Source organism: Thalia democratica, chromosome 2, assembly GCF_965202585.1.
Source record: "Thalia democratica chromosome 2, ktThaDemo2.hap1.1, whole genome shotgun sequence".
Classification (NCBI taxonomy): domain Eukaryota; kingdom Metazoa; phylum Chordata; class Thaliacea; order Salpida; family Salpidae; genus Thalia; species Thalia democratica.
The window spans coordinates 54,585,498-54,604,708 of NC_139166.1; the positions used below are offsets into that span (position 1 = coordinate 54,585,498).

Here is a 19,211-nt window from a genome sequence, read left to right on the forward strand (position 1 = left end):
TATGCACCCTAATACACAATTAATGCTAATACTAGGCTCATTATGGTTTAAACTAGGGTTCCCTAAAAAAGCTAGTTACAACATAAGTTAGCGGATTTTTGAAGATACTTTTAGTCTAGCGTGCACAGTACGTTGCTAGAAAACAAAATATGTGCACAAATTTTGAAAGGTTTGAAGTTCTAACTTTTAACAAAATTTATAGATAGTTAAAAATTAATTCAGAACGACAGACAAATTGCTAACAATAAAACACAGTAATCAAGCAAAGGATTGTTAAATGTTGTGAAACAACAAAAATTTTAAACTAAAAAATAAGGATTAAAAATGTGTGGTTGTGAAAATTTATCGTTCAAAAAATTAACACCATTTAAAAGTTTCAAACTTTAACAGCTTATGATAAAATTTATGATTTTTTAAGTTAAAAATACAATTAAAGTAAAAATTTTGATAACTTGCGTTTAACTTATTAGCTACTTGAAATATACGACCAAATAACTAATTTATAAAAATGTTGGCCGTTTTATTTTAAAAAGAGTGCTTAGATTATAACAAAACCTGGTAACATTTTTTAACAGCATATTTTTTAACATTTCTATTAAACAGAAATGACTAAAATTTGTATCGCTTTGAGAATATATATGAAACATCACAGTTTTCTTTGAAATCACAGTTAAATTTCTAAAAACAATCCGATTCTTAAAACAGTTATACTAAAACGTATTTGCTTGTGAAATATAAACCTTTTTTTTTAATTTTAATGCAAAATACTTAATAAAAACTTAAAAACGACTCATCTTCAAGGGGAAATCCTCAACCGGCAGTTGTTCTTTTTTACCCAATCAGGAATGCCGCTGACTTTCTTCGACCAATCAGAGCTTTTTCTCGCTTTTTTCGACCAACCGGAGCCCTTGCTTGGAGATTTTTTACGCGGGAAGTCGGGCGATAAGCTCAGCTTTTTGTCCCACGGTTTTTTCGTCCGCTTGGTGACGGCGGGGAGGCCGAACCTTTCGTTCTTTCCGATGTCGACGGCCGGCAGAAAGTTCCTGTCGAAACTGTGGCTGGTTTTTGTCTTGCCGAAGGTGGCGGGAACGATTTCGCCGTGTCCCGAGTAAAAGCCGCCGTCTGATTGGCTGCCTCCTTGGTTCAGTGGCGTGAACTTGGATCGCGTCGGAAAGCTGCGAATTATTCAAAAAATATTCTTTTGAGTTTTTAATTTGTTTTGGTAGCTTTAAATCATAGTTAGCTTTAAAATATCAAACTTTTTTCTAACAACATGTTTTTTGAAACTAAGAAATATTAAAAATGTTCATAAAATGCTTATCAAAAATACTTTAACGCTGCAAAAGGCAGTCTGAAAAATAAGACTCTTTAAAGATCAAAAAAACGTAACCATCTGGTTTTAGTTGCGACGCAAAAATCAACTGTTTACCTCAAAACGAACTAAAAACTTTACCTGATCACCTTTTTTGAATAATAAAAGCAATTAAAGCATTCGTTAAACTTTCATCGGGTAATTTTCCATTCTAAACTTCACAATTTGCAACTAACTTGTTCTGTTGATTGTTGAACACTGATATCGGGTTGAAGTTGGTTTTGGTCGGCTGCAGCAGAAACCCCTTCCTCGCATTTCTCCCTTGTGACGTGACTTTAGCCAGGTTCTTGTTCCGCCTGACAAAGTCCTGCTTGCCGGTCGTCGGAGTGAAAACTATCGCGGAGATTTTTTTGGAGCTGCTTTGGGGATTTTTTTTGCTCCGCGTCGAATTGGAGCTGCCCGCCGAGGAGTCGTTCGCAGCGTCGCCATTGGCTGATTTTCTCGTCACGGGGCTTCTGCTGGGCGTTTTCCTGCTCGGCGGGCTGCGATTGGTTATTTTTCTAGTTACGGTTGGATGATTTTTGCTTTCAGCGTGGCTGGAGTACGACCACCTTCAAAATTTTTATAGACAACTTTATTAAGTTAATTGGAACCCTTACAAAAGCTTTAACGTTTTTAGACATGTTTGAGCTGTTCAAAATAAGGGCACAACTGTTTTAAATCAAGTTACTTAAATGACATATTTATCTTTAATGTTAGGTTTATTAAATAAACATGGTAACTTTTCTACGTGTTTTTAACTATATGTAAAATCTGAAAGAAAAACAAAGTATTGTTAAAAAAATAAATCTGTAGAAAGGACTTTTTTAATGTAAGGATATTAAAAGTACGCCGAACTTCTTAGTGTATGCAAAATGTAATGAGAAAAATCAAGTAAAATTTAGATAAATCACTAACAGTTTAAAGTAGCTTATAACATTGTCCAAAGTAGTTAAACTTATAAACTAATACTAAAAATTTAAGTTTTACCTACAAAATCACGATAAAACACAACTAGCGTAACTTTAGCGGTGGCTGAAATATTGTTTAAACTAAAAAAAATGTTTTAAATAATTTTACATCCAAGAAAAAAAGCTTTCAAGAGTATAAGCTTAAATGTTTAAAACTAACAAAAATAAACTATATTTAGTGGCAAACCATTTGAAAAAATAAATAGTAAGATTTTAACATTGAAGCAAACAAACTTGGGTTTGTTATTTGCATCTACAGGTTCGCTTTTATCAATGCTTATTTTCGACCATTTCCTACTCGTTGACTTTTTACCAAAAGACGTATTGCTTCGCGAGTTTTGTATTTGCCTGCAAGTCACTTTTTTTTTAAACATCTTAAATACCTGGAAACTTCTTTAAAATTGCAGTTAAATTAACAAAATATACTATTGAAATAAAAAAATATATTTCAATAAAATAAACAAAAATAACTTCAGCACAGAAAGCCTCAAGGTGTCCATGGTGTTAAATTCCGAATGTTGTACATTCGAGTTAGGGTTTTCCCCGGCCATATCCAGCGCTGCAACCGCCAGCGCCTTACCGACGCCCTGCCACGTGACGGGGGAGTACCTGGGGGGAAACTGGACAGGTTCGTGGTTGCCGGGCAACGAGTTTATGGTGATTCCCGTGTTGTAGTTGCATTCCAATGTGTACGAATGCACTATACCGGTTGCCTGGGTGTTTATTTTGTTAACTTTAAGTTCACATAGATTTTAACAACTCATCAAACTAAAAATATTTTAGTACTTATTAATATTTTTTGTAAAAAAAAAATATAATGTGAAAATTGTTTTGTACATTAAATTGGAAATTATAATTAAAGGTCAGTCTGGTTTGCAAACTTGCTGAGTCTGCAACTTTTTTCAAACCAATTTTTGAATATATTCTTATTTATACCCTTATCCCTAATTTATACACATTAAAAATTAATAAAAAACAACAATTTAAAATAAAAGTATCATGAAATAAAACTATTTTTGCTGACTTAGCAAATGTGCAAATTCAAACAAAAAAAAACCTTGTAAATGGCGACCCTCCCACTGCCGTCTTTGCACATTCCGTCTCTCTTGTCGCGCATGTACATGTTCTTGGTGGTGAAGTTGCACGCGTTGTAGTCGAAATGAGCCGAGTTGAGCGACACCAGTTTCGCGTACAACTGGTTGTCTACCTACAAGTTATTAGTTGGTTGTCTACCTACAAGTTATTAGTTGGTTGTCTACCTACAAGTTATTAGTTGGTTGTCTACCTACAATTTATTAGTTGGTTGTCTACCTACAAGTTATTAGTTGGTTGTCTACTTACAAGTTATTAGTTGGTTGTCTACCTACAAGTTATTAGTTGGTTGTCTACCTACAAGTTATTAGTTGGTTGTCTACCTACAAGTTATTAGTTGGTTGTCTACCTACAAGTTATTAGTTGGTTGTCTACCTACAATTTATTAGTTGGTTGTCTACCTACAAGTTATTAGTTGGTTGTCTACCTACAAGTTATTAGTTGGTTGTCTACCTACAAGTTATTAGTTGGTTGTCTACTTACAAGTTATTAGTTGGTTGTCTACCTGCAAGTTATTAGTTGGTTGTCTACTTACAAGTTATTAGTTGGTTGTCTACCTACAAGTTATTAGTTGGTTGTCTACCTACAAGTTATTAGTTGGTTGTCTACCTACAAGTTATTAGTTGGTTGTCTACCTACAAGTTATTAGTTGGTTGTCTACCTACAAGTTATTAGTTGGTTGTCTACCTACAAGTTATTAGTTGGTTGTCTACCTACAAGTTATTAGTTGGTTGTCTACCTACAAGTTATTAGTTGGTTGTCTACCTGCAAGTTATTAGTTGGTTGTCTACCTACAAGTTATTAGTTGGTTGTCTACCTACAAGTTATTAGTTGGTTGTCTACCTACAAGTTATTAGTTGGTTGTCTACCTACAAGTTGTTAGTTGGTTGTCTACCTACAATTTATTAGTTGGTTGTCTACCTACAAGTTGTTAGTTGGTTGTCTACCTACAAGTTATTAGTTGGTTGTCTACCTACAAGTTATTAGTTGGTTGTCTACCTACAAGTTATTAGTTGGTTGTCTACCTACAAGTTATTAGTTGGTTGTTTACCTACAAGTTATTAGTTGGTTGTCTACCTACAAGTTATTAGTTGGTTGTCTACCTACAAGTTATTAGTTGGTTGTCTACCTACAAGTTATTAGTTGGTTGTCTACCTACAAGTTATTAGTTGGTTGTCTACCTACAAGTTGTTAGTTGGTTGTCTACCTACAAGTTATTAGTTAGTTGTCTACCTACAAGTTATTAGTTGGTTGTCTACCTACAAGTTATTAGTTGGTTGTTTACCTACAAGTTATTAGTTGGTTGTTTACCTACAAGTTATTAGTTGGTTGTCTACCTACAAGTTATTAGTTGGTTGTCTACCTACAAGTTATTAGTTGGTTGTCTACCTACAAGTTATTAGTTGGTTGTCTACCTACAAGTTATTAGTTGGTTGTCTACCTACAAGTTATTAGTTGGTTGTCTACCTACAAGTTATTAGTTGGTTGTCTACCTACAAGTTATTAGTTGGTTGTCTACTTACAAGTTATTAGTTGGTTGTCTACCTGCAAGTTATTAGTTGGTTGTCTACTTACAAGTTATTAGTTGGTTGTCTACCTACAAGTTGTTAGTTGGTTGTCTACCTACAAGTTATTAGTTGGTTGTCTACCTACAAGTTATTAGTTGGTTGTCTACCTACAAGTTATTAGTTGGTTGTCTACCTACAAGTTATTAGTTGGTTGTCTACCTACAAGTTATTAGTTGGTTGTCTACCTACAAGTTATTAGTTGGTTGTCTACCTACAAGTTATTAGTTGGTTGTCTACCTACAAGTTATTAGTTGGTTGTCTACCTACAAGTTATTAGTTGGTTGTCTACCTGCAAGTTATTAGTTGGTTGTCTACCTACAAGTTATTAGTTGGTTGTCTACCTACAAGTTATTAGTTGGTTGTCTACCTACAAGTTATTAGTTGGTTGTCTACCTACAAGTTGTTAGTTGGTTGTCTACCTACAATTTATTAGTTGGTTGTCTACCTACAAGTTGTTAGTTGGTTGTCTACCTACAAGTTATTAGTTGGTTGTTTACCTACAAGTTATTAGTTGGTTGTCTACCTACAAGTTATTAGTTGGTTGTCTACCTACAAGTTATTAGTTGGTTGTCTACCTACAAGTTATTAGTTGGTTGTCTACCTACAAGTTATTAGTTGGTTGTCTACCTACAAGTTGTTAGTTGGTTGTCTACCTACAAGTTATTAGTTGGTTGTCTACCTACAAGTTATTAGTTGGTTGTCTACCTACAAGTTATTAGTTGGTTGTTTACCTACAAGTTATTAGTTGGTTGTTTACCTACAAGTTATTAGTTGGTTGTCTACCTACAAGTTATTAGTTGGTTGTCTACCTACAAGTTATTAGTTGGTTGTCTACCTACAAGTTATTAGTTGGTTGTCTACCTACAAGTTATTAGTTGGTTGTCTACCTACAAGTTATTAGTTGGTTGTCTACCTACAAGTTATTAGTTGGTTGTCTACCTACAAGTTATTAAATGGTTGTCTACCTACAAGTTATTAGTTGGTTGTCTACCTACAAGTTATTAGTTGGTTGTCTACCTACAAGTTATTAGTTGGTTGTCTACCTACAAGTTGTTAGTTGGTTGTCTACCTACAAGTTATTAGTTGGTTGTCTACCTACAATTTATTAGTTGGTTGTCTACCTACAAGTTATTAGTTGGTTGTCTACCTACAATTTATTAGTTGGTTGTCTACCTACAAGTTATTAGTTGGTTGTCTACCTACAAGTTATTAGTTGGTTGTCTACCTACAAGTTATTAGTTGGTTGTCTACCTACAAGTTATTAGTTGGTTGTCTACCTACAAGTTATTAGTTGGTTGTCTACCTACAAGTTATTAGTTGGTTGTCTACCTACAAGTTATTAGTTGGTTGTCTACCTACAAGTTATTAGTTGGTTGTCTACCTACAAGTTATTAGTTGGTTGTCTACCTACAAGTTATTAGTTGGTTGTCTACCTACAAGTTATTAGTTGGTTGTCTACCTACAAGTTATTAGTTGGTTGTCTACCTACAAGTTATTAGTTGGTTGTCTGCCTACAAGTTATTAGTTGGTTGTCTACCTACAAGTTATTAGTTGGTTGTCTACCTACAAGTTATTAGTTGGTTGTCTACCTACAAGTTATTAGTTGGTTGTCTACCTACAAGTTATTAGTTGGTTGTCTACCTACAAGTTGTTAGTTGGTTGTCTACCTACAAGTTATTAGTTGGTTGTCTACCTACAATTTATTAGTTGGTTGTCTACCTACAAGTTATTAGTTGGTTGTTTACCTACAATTTATTAGTTGGTTGTCTACCTACAAGTTATTAGTTGGTTGTTTACCTACAAGTTATTAGTTGGTTGTCTACCTACAAGTTATTAGTTGGTTGTCTACCTACAAGTTATTAGTTGGTTGTCTACCTACAAGTTATTAGTTGGTTGTCTACCTACAAGTTGTTAGTTGGTTGTCTACCTACAAGTTATTAGTTGGTTGTCTACCTACAAGTTGTTAGTTGGTTGTCTACCTACAAGTTATTAGTTGGTTGTCTACCTACAAGTTATTAGTTGGTTGTCTACCTACAAGTTATTAGTTGGTTGTTTACCTACAAGTTATTAGTTGGTTGTTTACCTACAAGTTATTAGTTGGTTGTCTACCTACAAGTTATTAGTTGGTTGTCTACCTACAAGTTATTAGTTGGTTGTCTACCTACAAGTTATTAGTTGGTTGTCTACCTACAAGTTATTAGTTGGTTGTCTACCTACAAGTTATTAGTTGGTTGTCTACCTACAAGTTATTAGTTGGTTGTCTACCTACAAGTTATTAGTTGGTTGTCTACCTACAAGTTATTAGTTGGTTGTTTACCTACAAGTTATTAGTTGGTTGTCTACCTACAAGTTATTAGTTGGTTGTTTACCTACAAGTTATTAGTTGGTTGTCTACCTACAAGTTATTAGTTGGTTGTTTACCTACAAGTTATTAGTTGGTTGTCTACCTACAAGTTATTAGTTGGTTGTCTACCTACAAGTTATTAGTTGGTTGTCTACCTACAAGTTATTAGTTGGTTGTCTACCTACAAGTTATTAGTTGGTTGTCTACCTACAAGTTATTAGTTGGTTGTCTACCTACAAGTTATTAGTTGGTTGTCTACCTACAAGTTATTAGTTGGTTGTCTACCTACAAGTTATTAGTTGGTTGTCTACCTACAAGTTATTAGTTGGTTGTCTACCTACAAGTTATTAGTTGGTTGTCTACCTACAAGTTATTAGTTGGTTGTTTACCTACAAGTTATTAGTTGGTTGTCTACCTACAAGTTATTAGTTGGTTGTCTACCTACAAGTTATTAGTTGGTTGTCTACCTACAAGTTATTAGTTGGTTGTCTACCTACAAGTTATTAGTTGGTTGTCTACCTACAAGTTATTAGTTGGTTGTCTACCTACAAGTTATTAGTTGGTTGTCTACCTACAAGTTATTAGTTGGTTGTCTACCTACAAGTTATTAGTTGGTTGTCTACCTACAAGTTATTAGTTGGTTGTTTACCTACAAGTTATTAGTTGGTTGTCTACCTACAAGTTATTAGTTGGTTGTCTACCTACAAGTTATTAGTTGGTTGTCTACCTACAAGTTATTAGTTGGTTGTCTACATACAAGTTATTAGTTGGTTGTCTACCTACAAGTTATTAGTTGGTTGTCTACCTACAAGTTATTAGTTGGTTGTCTACCCCTGAGTTATGCTGGATTATAAATACTTATTGTTGAAGGTGAAATTAAACAAGAATTATGCTGTGGTTACCTCGTTTTATCAAAGCCAACTATAGGTAAAAATTAAAGTTCTGAAATAATGATTAAACTGTCTAGTATTACACAATAGTAAAATGGAGTAGGTAATATTCCTTTCAATACAAAAAATAACAAAATAAATCCGGGTCAAAACTCAACATCATCGAAAAAAACTAAAAATCACACAGTCGTACATTACTTTAAAAAAAACCAAGATTTTAAAACCTGGTCTTCAGTTTTATCGAGGTGGTTTCCGTATATGACCACGTAAATCTGCGGGTACCTTATTTTACCGAAGTTGATTATACGTAAACAAAATTAAGTTCGCTACAAAGATTAAATCATCCAGTACAACAGAGGAAAAATAATAGTAAAAGGAAAAGGTAAATGTGGTACTAATATAAAAGATTAACTCAAATCAAAACTCAACCTGATCGAAAACAAATTAAAAACCAAATGAATCTAGTTTACAAATGACCCCACAACATCAAACCTGATCGTCGATTTTATCCAAGTGGTTGCCGTATATGAAGCAGCCCCTCTTGCTCGCGTGACCGTGCAAGTCTATGTAGTAGCTGACACCGCTGTCCCTGGACGGCAGCAGAGAGTACTCCATGTTGTACCAGCTCGTCCGGCTCGCCTCTCTCGTTGAAGGGGGAGTTACCTAATGCAGGAAGATAAGTTGATTGGGTAGTTTATTTTTTTAATTTGAATGTTTTATCAAAAAAAAGTTATACTAAAGTCTTTTGAAAATAACTTTTAAATTGGCAACGCTTTTCAAAGTTTAAAACGTAATTTAAAGAAATAATTTTGTAAAGTACATGCATTTGGCAATATTTGTAACAACTAAAAGTAGCTCGTTTGGTGTTTACCGTTAGTTTTTTTTTGTAAATGACATTGAAACGGCGTTTTTAAAACAACAAAACAAACCTTGTCTTGTTTCTTCATGTAAATGATGACATCGGCCATCTGATTGGTCATGATTTCTTGTTCGGAAGACGTGATTGGAAGGTCGTCTTGTTTGGGATCGTGTTTGAACAACTTTATCCAATCTTTGCCACCGGTGATTTCGTGAACCTGTAGTTAGTAAGAACTTCAAAACTGTATTTTGTGTTAGCTTAAAATAAACTTGTGTTTTATTTCCGAGTCTTTGAATTGTTCGATTTTATGATAGCTGAAATAATATACTCTAACGCGTTAGTGGATTTACCTGCCAAACAGTTTGTTCATAACTATGAAAAAAATACATATTACAGCCTCCGCATTTCAGAGGCAGCGAAACAAAATTGAGCGAATAAAGCACTTTCGTACAAAAGCAGTCGTTACGCTTTAACAATCATCCACTACAAAACTTCAAACCACTCTTACATGCTAGTATAAACGACTGTCGAGTGCTTGAACTCAACGCATTTCCACTAAAGACCAACCTGATCAGCGTTGCTCGCGTAGTAGAGGTGGTAGAAGAGCATGAGGGCTTTCGAGGCGAATATGGTCGGGTGGTTTCGTTTGTGGGGGTTCTTGTACACCCTGTTCAGGTTGCAGCCCAGGTTGTCGGTCCTGTAGTGGCCCCGGGACACGCCGTCCGGATTAAGCATCGGGATCAGCTTGAACACGTATCTGGTTTGAATAAACAAGGGTTTATAAATAATAAAAAAATCTTTGAAAAAAAAATTGTCAATGAAACATAAAAAGAAAGTGGTAATTGCCGTTCATAAGTAAATAAGCTAACAACAAAACGTGTTTATTTATCATTGAGTTCCGCTTAAAAATACTAAAACCTATTTTTGAATCAAACTTTAGTTGCAAACAAATCTGAGTTATATCATTTATTTAAAATCTTTTGTGTTTTATCAATTAAAGTGTTGGTAACAAAACAAAAAACAAGTGATAATTGCTTTTAATAAGTAAATAAGCTGAATGTGTTAGATTTTTTTTACAGTGTACAAAAATTGGATTCAGTCCGTTGTGGAAGGGAAATGGAAATAATGACTTTTGGTGCAAAGTCAATGTTTCTAATGTTTACAAAAATTAAATTCTATTGTAGCCCAAAATTATACCTGTTGATTTTAAAAAATTAAATAGTAACTAATATATTTTAAATATATAAATAGTAGATTAGTTTAATAGAAAAAAAATCTAAATCAGGAATAATGACATGCAGATTGTGCTTAAAAGATGCTTTATAAATACTTGAATCTGGTACAAGTCGCATCAACAAAAGAACGGAATTAATGAACTCATGCAGACACAGAAACAAATGTTAATTAATAAACTGGAAAGCAGACAAAACTTTAACCAGATTATAATAATAGTACAAAATAGTTTTTTTTTGACTTTTTCATTCAGTTTTTGTTGATATTTGGTTTAAGTTAAAACTTTTTAGATAGTTCTTAATTCAACTAAGATAAGTTTTTAGAATTTTTCTTAGATAGCTCTTAAATCCTTTTAATTTTGACTGTTACAATTTAACACATATAAGACTTTGAAATTTTCAGCAAATTTGAGTTTTATTAATGTTTTGTTGACTCTTGGCTTAAAATCACAATTTTAGATAGTTTTTAATTCCATTTAGATAAATTTCAAGTTATAAATGTCTTTAAACTTTAAACTTAAAAAAAGCTCTTAATTCAGTTTTTTTTTTGTTTGATTCATTATATTATATTAATTAAATTCAATTCGTTTTAAAAACTAGTACCATTTTTATCTAATTATTCTCTGACATGCTTGAATTTTCGAATATGTAAAGGTCGTAATTTTTTGCCACCGAAACCGGTCGTGAATAAAGTATTTAATTTGCACACCTCTATTTAAAATTAAGTAGTAAAAAAATCAGAACAAGAGCTTACAGACTTAAAGTAGTAGCTTTAAAACATGTAATTACTTACACGTTTTTTATAAAAATAGTTTTATTTAAACTTAAAATAGGCAAGTAAAACTCACATTTTAATTATTTTTTGATGTAACAGCTCTGGCTGTTTAGTAAATTATGTTCATAAAGTAAATTATGTCAGTGTCTAAAAAAACATGATAACTAATTTTAAGATTAAATTAACTAAAAGGTTTAAATTCCGTCACATTGGATAAAACTGTATATAAAAAATAAAGTCTTGTTAAAAACAAAATAATGCTTAATAGGGATTACTTTATAGCAATAAAATAATAATGTACAAAATTAAGATAAGGTGATTTGATATATAAACACAAAAGTGTACTTTAAATGCTCAACATTGGTAAATTTTTCGAAAAATGCAACAACAGAAAAAGTTGTTTTAATTGTGAAAAAAAATATTCATTCAACTATTACTCGAACTCATTAAAGAATACTTTAAAATATATTTATGAAACTAAGAAAAGACAAACTAAATATATTTTAATTTAAATTAATATCTAAATAGATTTATCTTCAGCGTTGATTATTTAATTCTAAAAAACCACAATAAAACATTCAAAAAAAACTTATCAACGCGCCAAATTGGAGCAAACCGGCATATCTTTAGTTGTAGAAGGTTTTTGAATTATTTTTAGAGCTCTAAACGACTTAGAACCTTAGCTTTTGGCTGGTGATTAAAAAAATCAAAATAGTTCTTATTTCTATTTGCGGATCCACATGCCAAATAAACTCAAACAATTTTAAAGTGTTTAACTACACAAGACGTCATACAGAACAAATTCACAAGTGAACAAACTTGCTTCTTAGCAGTTTCGCCCTCTCATCTTCATCATCAAGTATGAACTGAATGAAGCCGTTAAACACGTGACTTGCAGGGGTTTCCCCGGGATGAACACGTGACGAGAGGAAAAACACTTTCTTGTTGTTGAACCTGTTGAAAAATTAACAACAGTTATAAAATCTATATTCTGTTAAAACTAATAAAGCATTTGTTTAAGAATGAACTATTTAACATTGCTGTATGATATTACAAAGATTAAGTAAAGTACCTTTTTACAGCTGAAAAATTATCCATTAAATCGCACATGTTATGGTTTTACAGAACTTTTACATATAATTTTTAACTTTTTCAAAAAAATTATCTATAAAAAACTGTTTAAAGTAAATACTTGTTTGTTTTTATTTATAGCCATATATTTTTTTACTTGTAAGTTAAATTAAAAAAAAACTAATTACCTATGAAGGTATTGCCATGTATTTTTTTCAAACATTTTTGAACTGCTTTATAAAATTCAAGTAAATCTGATTTGTTTGAATAATATGAGTTAAACTTATACAAAGTCATTTAAAGTAATCTGATTTTTTTTTCTAAAAAAAATTATTTAAACCATCTATTTAATAAAAATTTATAAAAAACAAAATTTAATTTAACAAAAAATTTAAGCTTTGTGAGAAAAACCATACATGAAAAGTAAGAACACCTAATACTAAGGCATAGTTTTGAATCTTACTTTTAAGCTATTTACGAAACCTTCTATAAACACTTAAAGACTACATCATAAACAATTTTTTTTTTGATAACTTTGAGCAAAAGAAATAACAATAGTTATAATAATAAAGCAAAATTAAACCTACCTTTAGCAAAAGTTTTTATTTAAAAAATCATGTTAAACAATACTTAATTTACTTATTAAAGGGTTACAACTGTATTTTAAAATATGTCTGAGTTAAAAAAAAAATACTAAGTATTTTTAAAGTAAAGTTGAGCAAAGAGGTTTAAGTAACTGCTAAACTTTTTTCCAGCTGATTAAATTTAAAAGTTGCAGTCACTTTGTTAGTAAAATCTGGTTTCCTAAACTACTGGATATTACTTATAACTCATTGAAACCTGAAAGATAGTTCCGAAGCTAAATTTTAAAATACTTCTAAATTCTGATCAGTTTTAAGTTCTATACCAGTCTAACGTGCTAACAGATTGTACAACGAAAATTATACGTTGCTAAACAACTTTTAGGTTTTAAAACCTAAAAACTTTTTTTTCAACCTGAATACTAATGTTAAACTATAATTTAAAATTTCAGATTTTTTTACACTTTTTAAAAGTATCAAAGTTAGCTTAGCAACAAATTTTCATATAAGAAGTTTAATGTAAGATTAGATGCTACAAAATACCAGAATGAAGACCCAGTACAATACTACCCTAGACAATACTTCACAAAACTCTATAAGATCCCAGTAAAGTTTCAGCCTGTCGTTCTAACATATTAGTTATTAGATTATTAGTGTTGGTAACTTCTTAAACGATAAAAACAGCTAAGTTATAACTAAACTTTTAAAATTATTTTTTTTTTTAATTGAAATTTTATTATTTTAAAAAACACAATTACACTGTTTCACCGCAAAACGGATTTTCGAATTGAAAGAGTTTATACAAAAGACGAAACTGTAAAAGTGTGAACAACTTATTTACAACAGTACTAGATAGCTTATTTTAAATATTTTCTCCTGTTGGACCAGAAATTAAACTAGCTTAACTCCAAAGAAAAAATTCTTATGTGTTGGAGAATAAAGTTCTTGAGTATATTTTAGAGTTAAGTTTTAAAAAATGGCTAACAAATATTCAAAGAAAACGATAAAAACTTTCTATAAGTTGAAAAAAGAAAAAAATTGCTTATTGTTTAAAACCACTTATATATTAACAGTGGGATTGATCAGTTTGTTCACTTAGTGCTGATTTCACAGTCACTTTGTCTTTAAAAAAGCTTGCATTTACTTAAATAGCTTACACTTTCATCTTTTAACAAAAGTTGTAAACATTAAACAAATACTTTGAAAATAAATCCTGCGTACATAAACATAAAAAAATCAAACCAAACGAACTTGAAACTTATTTTAAAATTAAAAAACTAACACCTTTAGTTTATATTTTAACCTTTAAAATACTTTCAATCCTCAATAGTTTTTTAGTATACGGTTAAACACACCATCTGAAAAGTCCACCAAAAACAAAGTTAATTTCTGTTTTTTTTTTCAAGTATTCCAAGGGTTTTTGTGGTGATGGAACAATGTTATTAGGAATGAAAAGAAATACAGTTTTATAACTGTACCAATTTGTTTTATTAATAATTTATGTTTTATTAAATTTGTAATAAAAACATTCAAAACAACATACTTATGGGGTCTTGGCCTGCTTTCATCGGGGAACAACCCGCAAATTCTGGGCTCCCTCTCACCAGTCAAGCCGTTGTGGTCGGTGATGGTTATGACGTCACAATTCCTACCGTCTATCGTAAAGCACGCCACCTCGCGGTAGTAATAAATGGAAGATTTGCGTGGCGTTTGCTGAACATTTGCTAAAAAATAACATTTTTAAGGAAAGTTTTTCTACAAAAATTAATAAAGAAAATATTGTATTTGATTTGCTAATTAACCAAAAGTTAAACAAAACTATTTTTTATTTGAAATAAAAAAAACTTGTTGGCGGATCAATTTCAGTAGATTCTTTCTGAATTTCAGTTGAGCTTTCATCTATATTGTTGGCATGCAAGTTATCAATACTAATACTTTGACTGTCACTAATTTGGTTTGACTCCGTTTCGTTTGTAATAGTTACATCAGGCTTTTTTATTTCCTCAATTACTTTTTTGAACCTCAAATCGAGGACCTAATAATTGAAAACAGCAAAATTAACCTAGTAGAAATTCAACATACAAAATTAATAAGAATCTAGACAAAACACTTATAAAAATAAACTTTAATCAGTTTTGTTTATTCAGTGACCGGCGTAAAACACTTGTCGATTGTTGCAAAAAGCTTTAAAAAAACTTTGCTTTGTGTGTGAAAGCTTTGCTAATTCAACTTTTTTTTATTGCGGTTTAACGACTTCATTAACAAAACTTTTTTTGTTTAAATCCTAAAATTTATTAATTGCTTCAAAATAAATCAAGTATGTGCATTTAAAGTGTGAGCTCATAAGCAGTTTATTTTTTTTTTAAACTACAGCCGTAACATTGATGAGGTTTTATTCTGCCAAATGCTAAAGTACTTCTTAAATTTGATTGGCTAAAATTTGATTTCCGTTTATTTTAAGCTTATTTAACTTTTTATTATTTAACTGAATGATCAAAAACATTTGTTATATGTATGTATAAGGTGGGCTACTGATATAGACTTACTTTTATGGGTAAAATAGGCTAGAAATAGAAGTTTAAATGTAGTATACTTTTGTATAAATTTAACAAACAAAAAGTTTGCAGCCTAAGCATATGCAGTTTTATTTTTGTAAAATTTAAAAAAAAATTCTGATAAAAACCAACAGCGAGAGCGTTCTGCTGCTCAGTGTAGGAGTAAGGGTAGCAGAAGGCGAAGTAGGTTGACCGTCCCTCCGTGAACCGGTGGCAGAAGGACAGCCTGAACTGGCCGTCCACCGTCTCGCACTTCGGCCTGTCCCGCACCCTGGCCCACTTGGACCTGTGCGGCGGCTGGCGCACCATCGGCGCCATACCCTGGCTGTACAGCTTGCCCTGTGAACATATTGTGTGTAATTAACATAACAAGTTGAAAAACAGGTTGAGTTTATTTAAGTCTTGCTAATTAAAATTATTCAGGTAAAAATTAAATTAAGGCCCATTCATCATTTGAACCTGGATATTAAAAATATAAATGTTTTTAAAACAGATAAGTTTATGATAAATAAAGTCTTGATCGCTACAATAACTAAGGTAAACTGTAAGCCGAAGTATTGATAAAAAATAGCAGAAGATTATTTAGTGAGTATAGCATTAAGTTTTTATCATAGTTAACAAAATATTAAAAACTTAAAAAAAATTAACAACAATTTAATTTGAAATTGAATAGTTCTGCGCAGCCAATAAAAAACAACAAATATACAAAACTATAGAAGCAATTAAGTATTAGAGTAAATTTTTATACAGAATTTGTGTCTATAAGCCTGAACATATAAAAGTACAGACACTGTAATACGTTTTAATTCTCTATTTTAAGATGAAGAAACACGTCATAAACAGAATCAAAACCAATAATTACAAATTAACAAGAAGGTTAAGTCTATCTTAAACTTTAAGTCAAGTTTATTGAGGTTATTAAGCAATGAGTAAGAGAAATAACAACACTTTTTTATACACACAAATTTTAAATTATTACTTTTTAAGTGTTTGTACGTAGCACACCTGTAAAGACTCAAAAAAGAGTACCGGGTTCGAATAGTTTCACACAGAACAGTTTTGAATTAAAAACAAACAAATCAGTAGGAACCTGTCTGTTCATGTTGGTGATGTTTATCCTGATGAGCTTCCCGCTCTGATAGCCCCGGATTCCAAAGTAGAACCAGCTCCTGTTGCCGTTCTCGTGCTCGGTTCCCGCGCAATCCGGCTTCGTCTGCACGTTGAACTCGTAATCTGGCGGCACCTGGAAGCCCGCTCCCTCGTTCTCCTCATCTTCCGACTTCTCCACCTGCCAAACGGAAGTTTTGCATGAAACGTTCGTGAGTATAAGAAACATATTAGCATGTTGAAAACAAAATTCCTGGCTCGTCTGTTTTTCTTTGATTTATGGGGAAACTAAGTAATTAAAGCTTAAAAGACTTATTTTGTAAAAATATTTTGCGGCTTGTTGAAAAAAAGTTGCACTTTAAAGCAGGGCTTCCCAAACTCCTGTTCAACAGAGGTTCGAGTTACATGAAATGATCGTGAACAAAATTCACATGCAACATGCGTGTTTTTTCGGTCATGGAGAATTGAAAAGCCTGGTTATTTTTACTTGTACCTCTTATGGTAAAAGTGTTTTTTGTTTTAAAAAAAACCACGCTGTTGTCGAATTATCTTTAATTGCTTGTTTTTATGCTAATAGCTCGGGTATTGAATTTTTTTTTAAACTTTAAGAGGTGTTGTTTAATGAAAGAGTTTCAACTTTATAACTTTTTTTCAAATGTAAACAGTTTCTATTATATTTTTGTCTCTAAATGCCATTTTGTTTTAAACACTTACTTACCAGTGGTGTATAATTCTGATTTTTGCTACTAAGTTTAAAAGTTCAAAGTTTTTTTTTAGCTTTACAAAGATTTTTAAAGTTATAGTAAAATTTGAAATCTAACATTCATTTATTAACATGTAATTATAGAGATGAAAACATTTCCTTCCTTATAAAAAGTCAGTTTTCAAGTGTACAGGGTTGCCACTTGTTTTTTCAAAAATTTTTGCAGGTTTTCCAAATTTCTTCCAGGTTTTTAAAAGTACACATTTTGGGTTTATTTTTAGTTAAAAATTAAGTTTAAGGTAAGAAACTGTGTTAAATAGTAAAAAAACATCAAAAAGATACTGTAAAGGTACTTTAAATACGTTTTTTAATAAAAATAATTTTTGATGATGACTAAAATTTTTAATTATATGATAGATTTTTAGAGTCAAATCAAAACTTTTTGATTTTACATGTTGAAAATTCCAGATTTTTTTTACCTAAATTGCCAAATTCCAGATTTTTCAAGGTTTTTCCAGGTTTCCAGGTAAAGTGGCAACCCTGAGTGTATTATAACTATTTTTTCAACATTTTATGTGGAATAAAGCATTAGATAAAAGTTTATTATTTGTCTAATAGCTAGCCAAAAATTTTTTTTTTACTTTAAAATCAGTGAATTTATCAAATTTATTGCTAGCTTATAATATTTAACAAATAATTGATTTTCAACATTTTTTCTAAATAAAATTTTTGATGAATTAAAATTTACTAAAACATTATAACATCTTAATCAATAATTTAACTTTTAATCATAAAGTTTCCGAGAAAATAATTAATAATAAAAATTCATCATAGTTAAATATGACTTTTCCGTTAAAAATTTATAAAAAATTTATGAAGAATATAATTATCTTAGACAAGTATCAATTTTATGGTAAATTATTTATAGTTTTTCACGTTTAATCAGGTGTTTTTAATCTACAGTACCATCAGCTAATTTAAGTTCATTTTTTACATACAAAAGGTAAATATGGTTTATAAAAAATTCATAAATTAAAACTTCCTATTAATTTCGGTGAACGTATTATAGTTGTATACAAAAGCAAAGCAATTTAAGGTTAGATGAATAGTTTTCAAAAAGTTCAAAACAAATTGCTTGCCAGTTTTTTATTTAGCAAAATGTTTAATAACAATTTTTTAAGTTTAACAAAAAAGAAAGCAAGGAAATGTTAATAAAAAAGCAAAACTGCAAAAAAACTGTAAACTTTTAAAGATAAACAATTTAATCATTCCACACAGACTAGAATAATTTTTGTATCTTTAAACATTGAACTATAAGTTATAGTAAAAACAGTTTTAATTACTTAAATTTACTTAAACAAATTCACTTTTAAATGCTTTTAATTTTACTTTAAAGATTAGTTGTTAAAAGCATAGGGAAGGGAGATAGGAAAAATTTTTACATTTTGACATGTTTTTAGTGTTTAACTTAGCTAAAAGTTATTTTTTTACTGTTTATAAGAAATTTAATAAGTTTATTAGATATAAGGGTACAAAGTAGGTTCAATAGATTCTTCATAGTGCCCAGTTTAAAAGAATATTTAATTAAAATTTTTATTTCATCTAAGTTTTTTAAGCAACCGGTCTCAAATTTTTTTACTCTACTCTTAACTTAATAACAAAAAGCTGTATGGTAGAAAACTTTTTTTTCGTTTTTAGTTATAAAATATTTATTTGTTTTTAAATAGAAATTTTATAGTGCAAGGAAGATTTCATGAAAAACTGAAATCAGTTGCTTAACAAATGATGAGGACAATACATTTTTATTAAATCTTAATTTAAATATTTTCTACATGAAACAAATTATAACTTTATTCATTACATTTTTGCTTATACTTACTAAAGTTTAACACAGACTTACCTTTTCAACCGAACCTAAGTTTCCAGAGTCAAAATTTGAAAAGAAAAGGAGACCACCACACTTGATTTCCATTATTACGTCACAATTCAATTACATTTTTGTATAATTCTGGAATAGTTTTTAAATCATTTACTAGATTAAAACATAAAATTCTGCATACCAAATAAAAGAATGAAACAAACTCTGAACAACATGAAAACTATGTAATGAGA

The 19,211-nt window shown here is 30.8% G+C and overlaps 1 protein-coding gene across 2 annotated transcripts; it reads right to left on the minus strand.

Moving 5' to 3' along the window:
• Positions 1-339: 339 nt before the first annotated feature.
• Positions 340-19,109, minus strand: LOC145849933 (cytosolic carboxypeptidase-like protein 5). 2 transcript variants are annotated; one of them, XM_082955055.1, is made up of 14 exons: positions 19,000-19,109; positions 16,380-16,577; positions 15,422-15,628; positions 14,580-14,769; positions 14,278-14,458; positions 11,902-12,036; positions 9,643-9,832; positions 9,146-9,292; positions 8,709-8,879; positions 3,380-3,529; positions 2,794-3,035; positions 2,557-2,670; positions 1,549-1,854; positions 340-1,175 (listed from the first exon to the last, which is right to left on the minus strand). In XM_082955055.1, the coding sequence occupies exons 1-14, from the start codon at positions 19,069-19,071 to the stop codon at positions 797-799; spliced, it is 2,682 nt and encodes an 893-aa protein (XP_082811181.1). In that variant the 5' UTR covers positions 19,072-19,109; the 3' UTR covers positions 340-796. The 2 variants fall into 2 exon arrangements, with proteins under 2 accessions (XP_082811181.1, XP_082811180.1); XM_082955054.1 differs by having other exon boundaries at positions 1,549-1,923.
• Between the last annotated feature and the right edge of the window lie 102 nt (positions 19,110-19,211).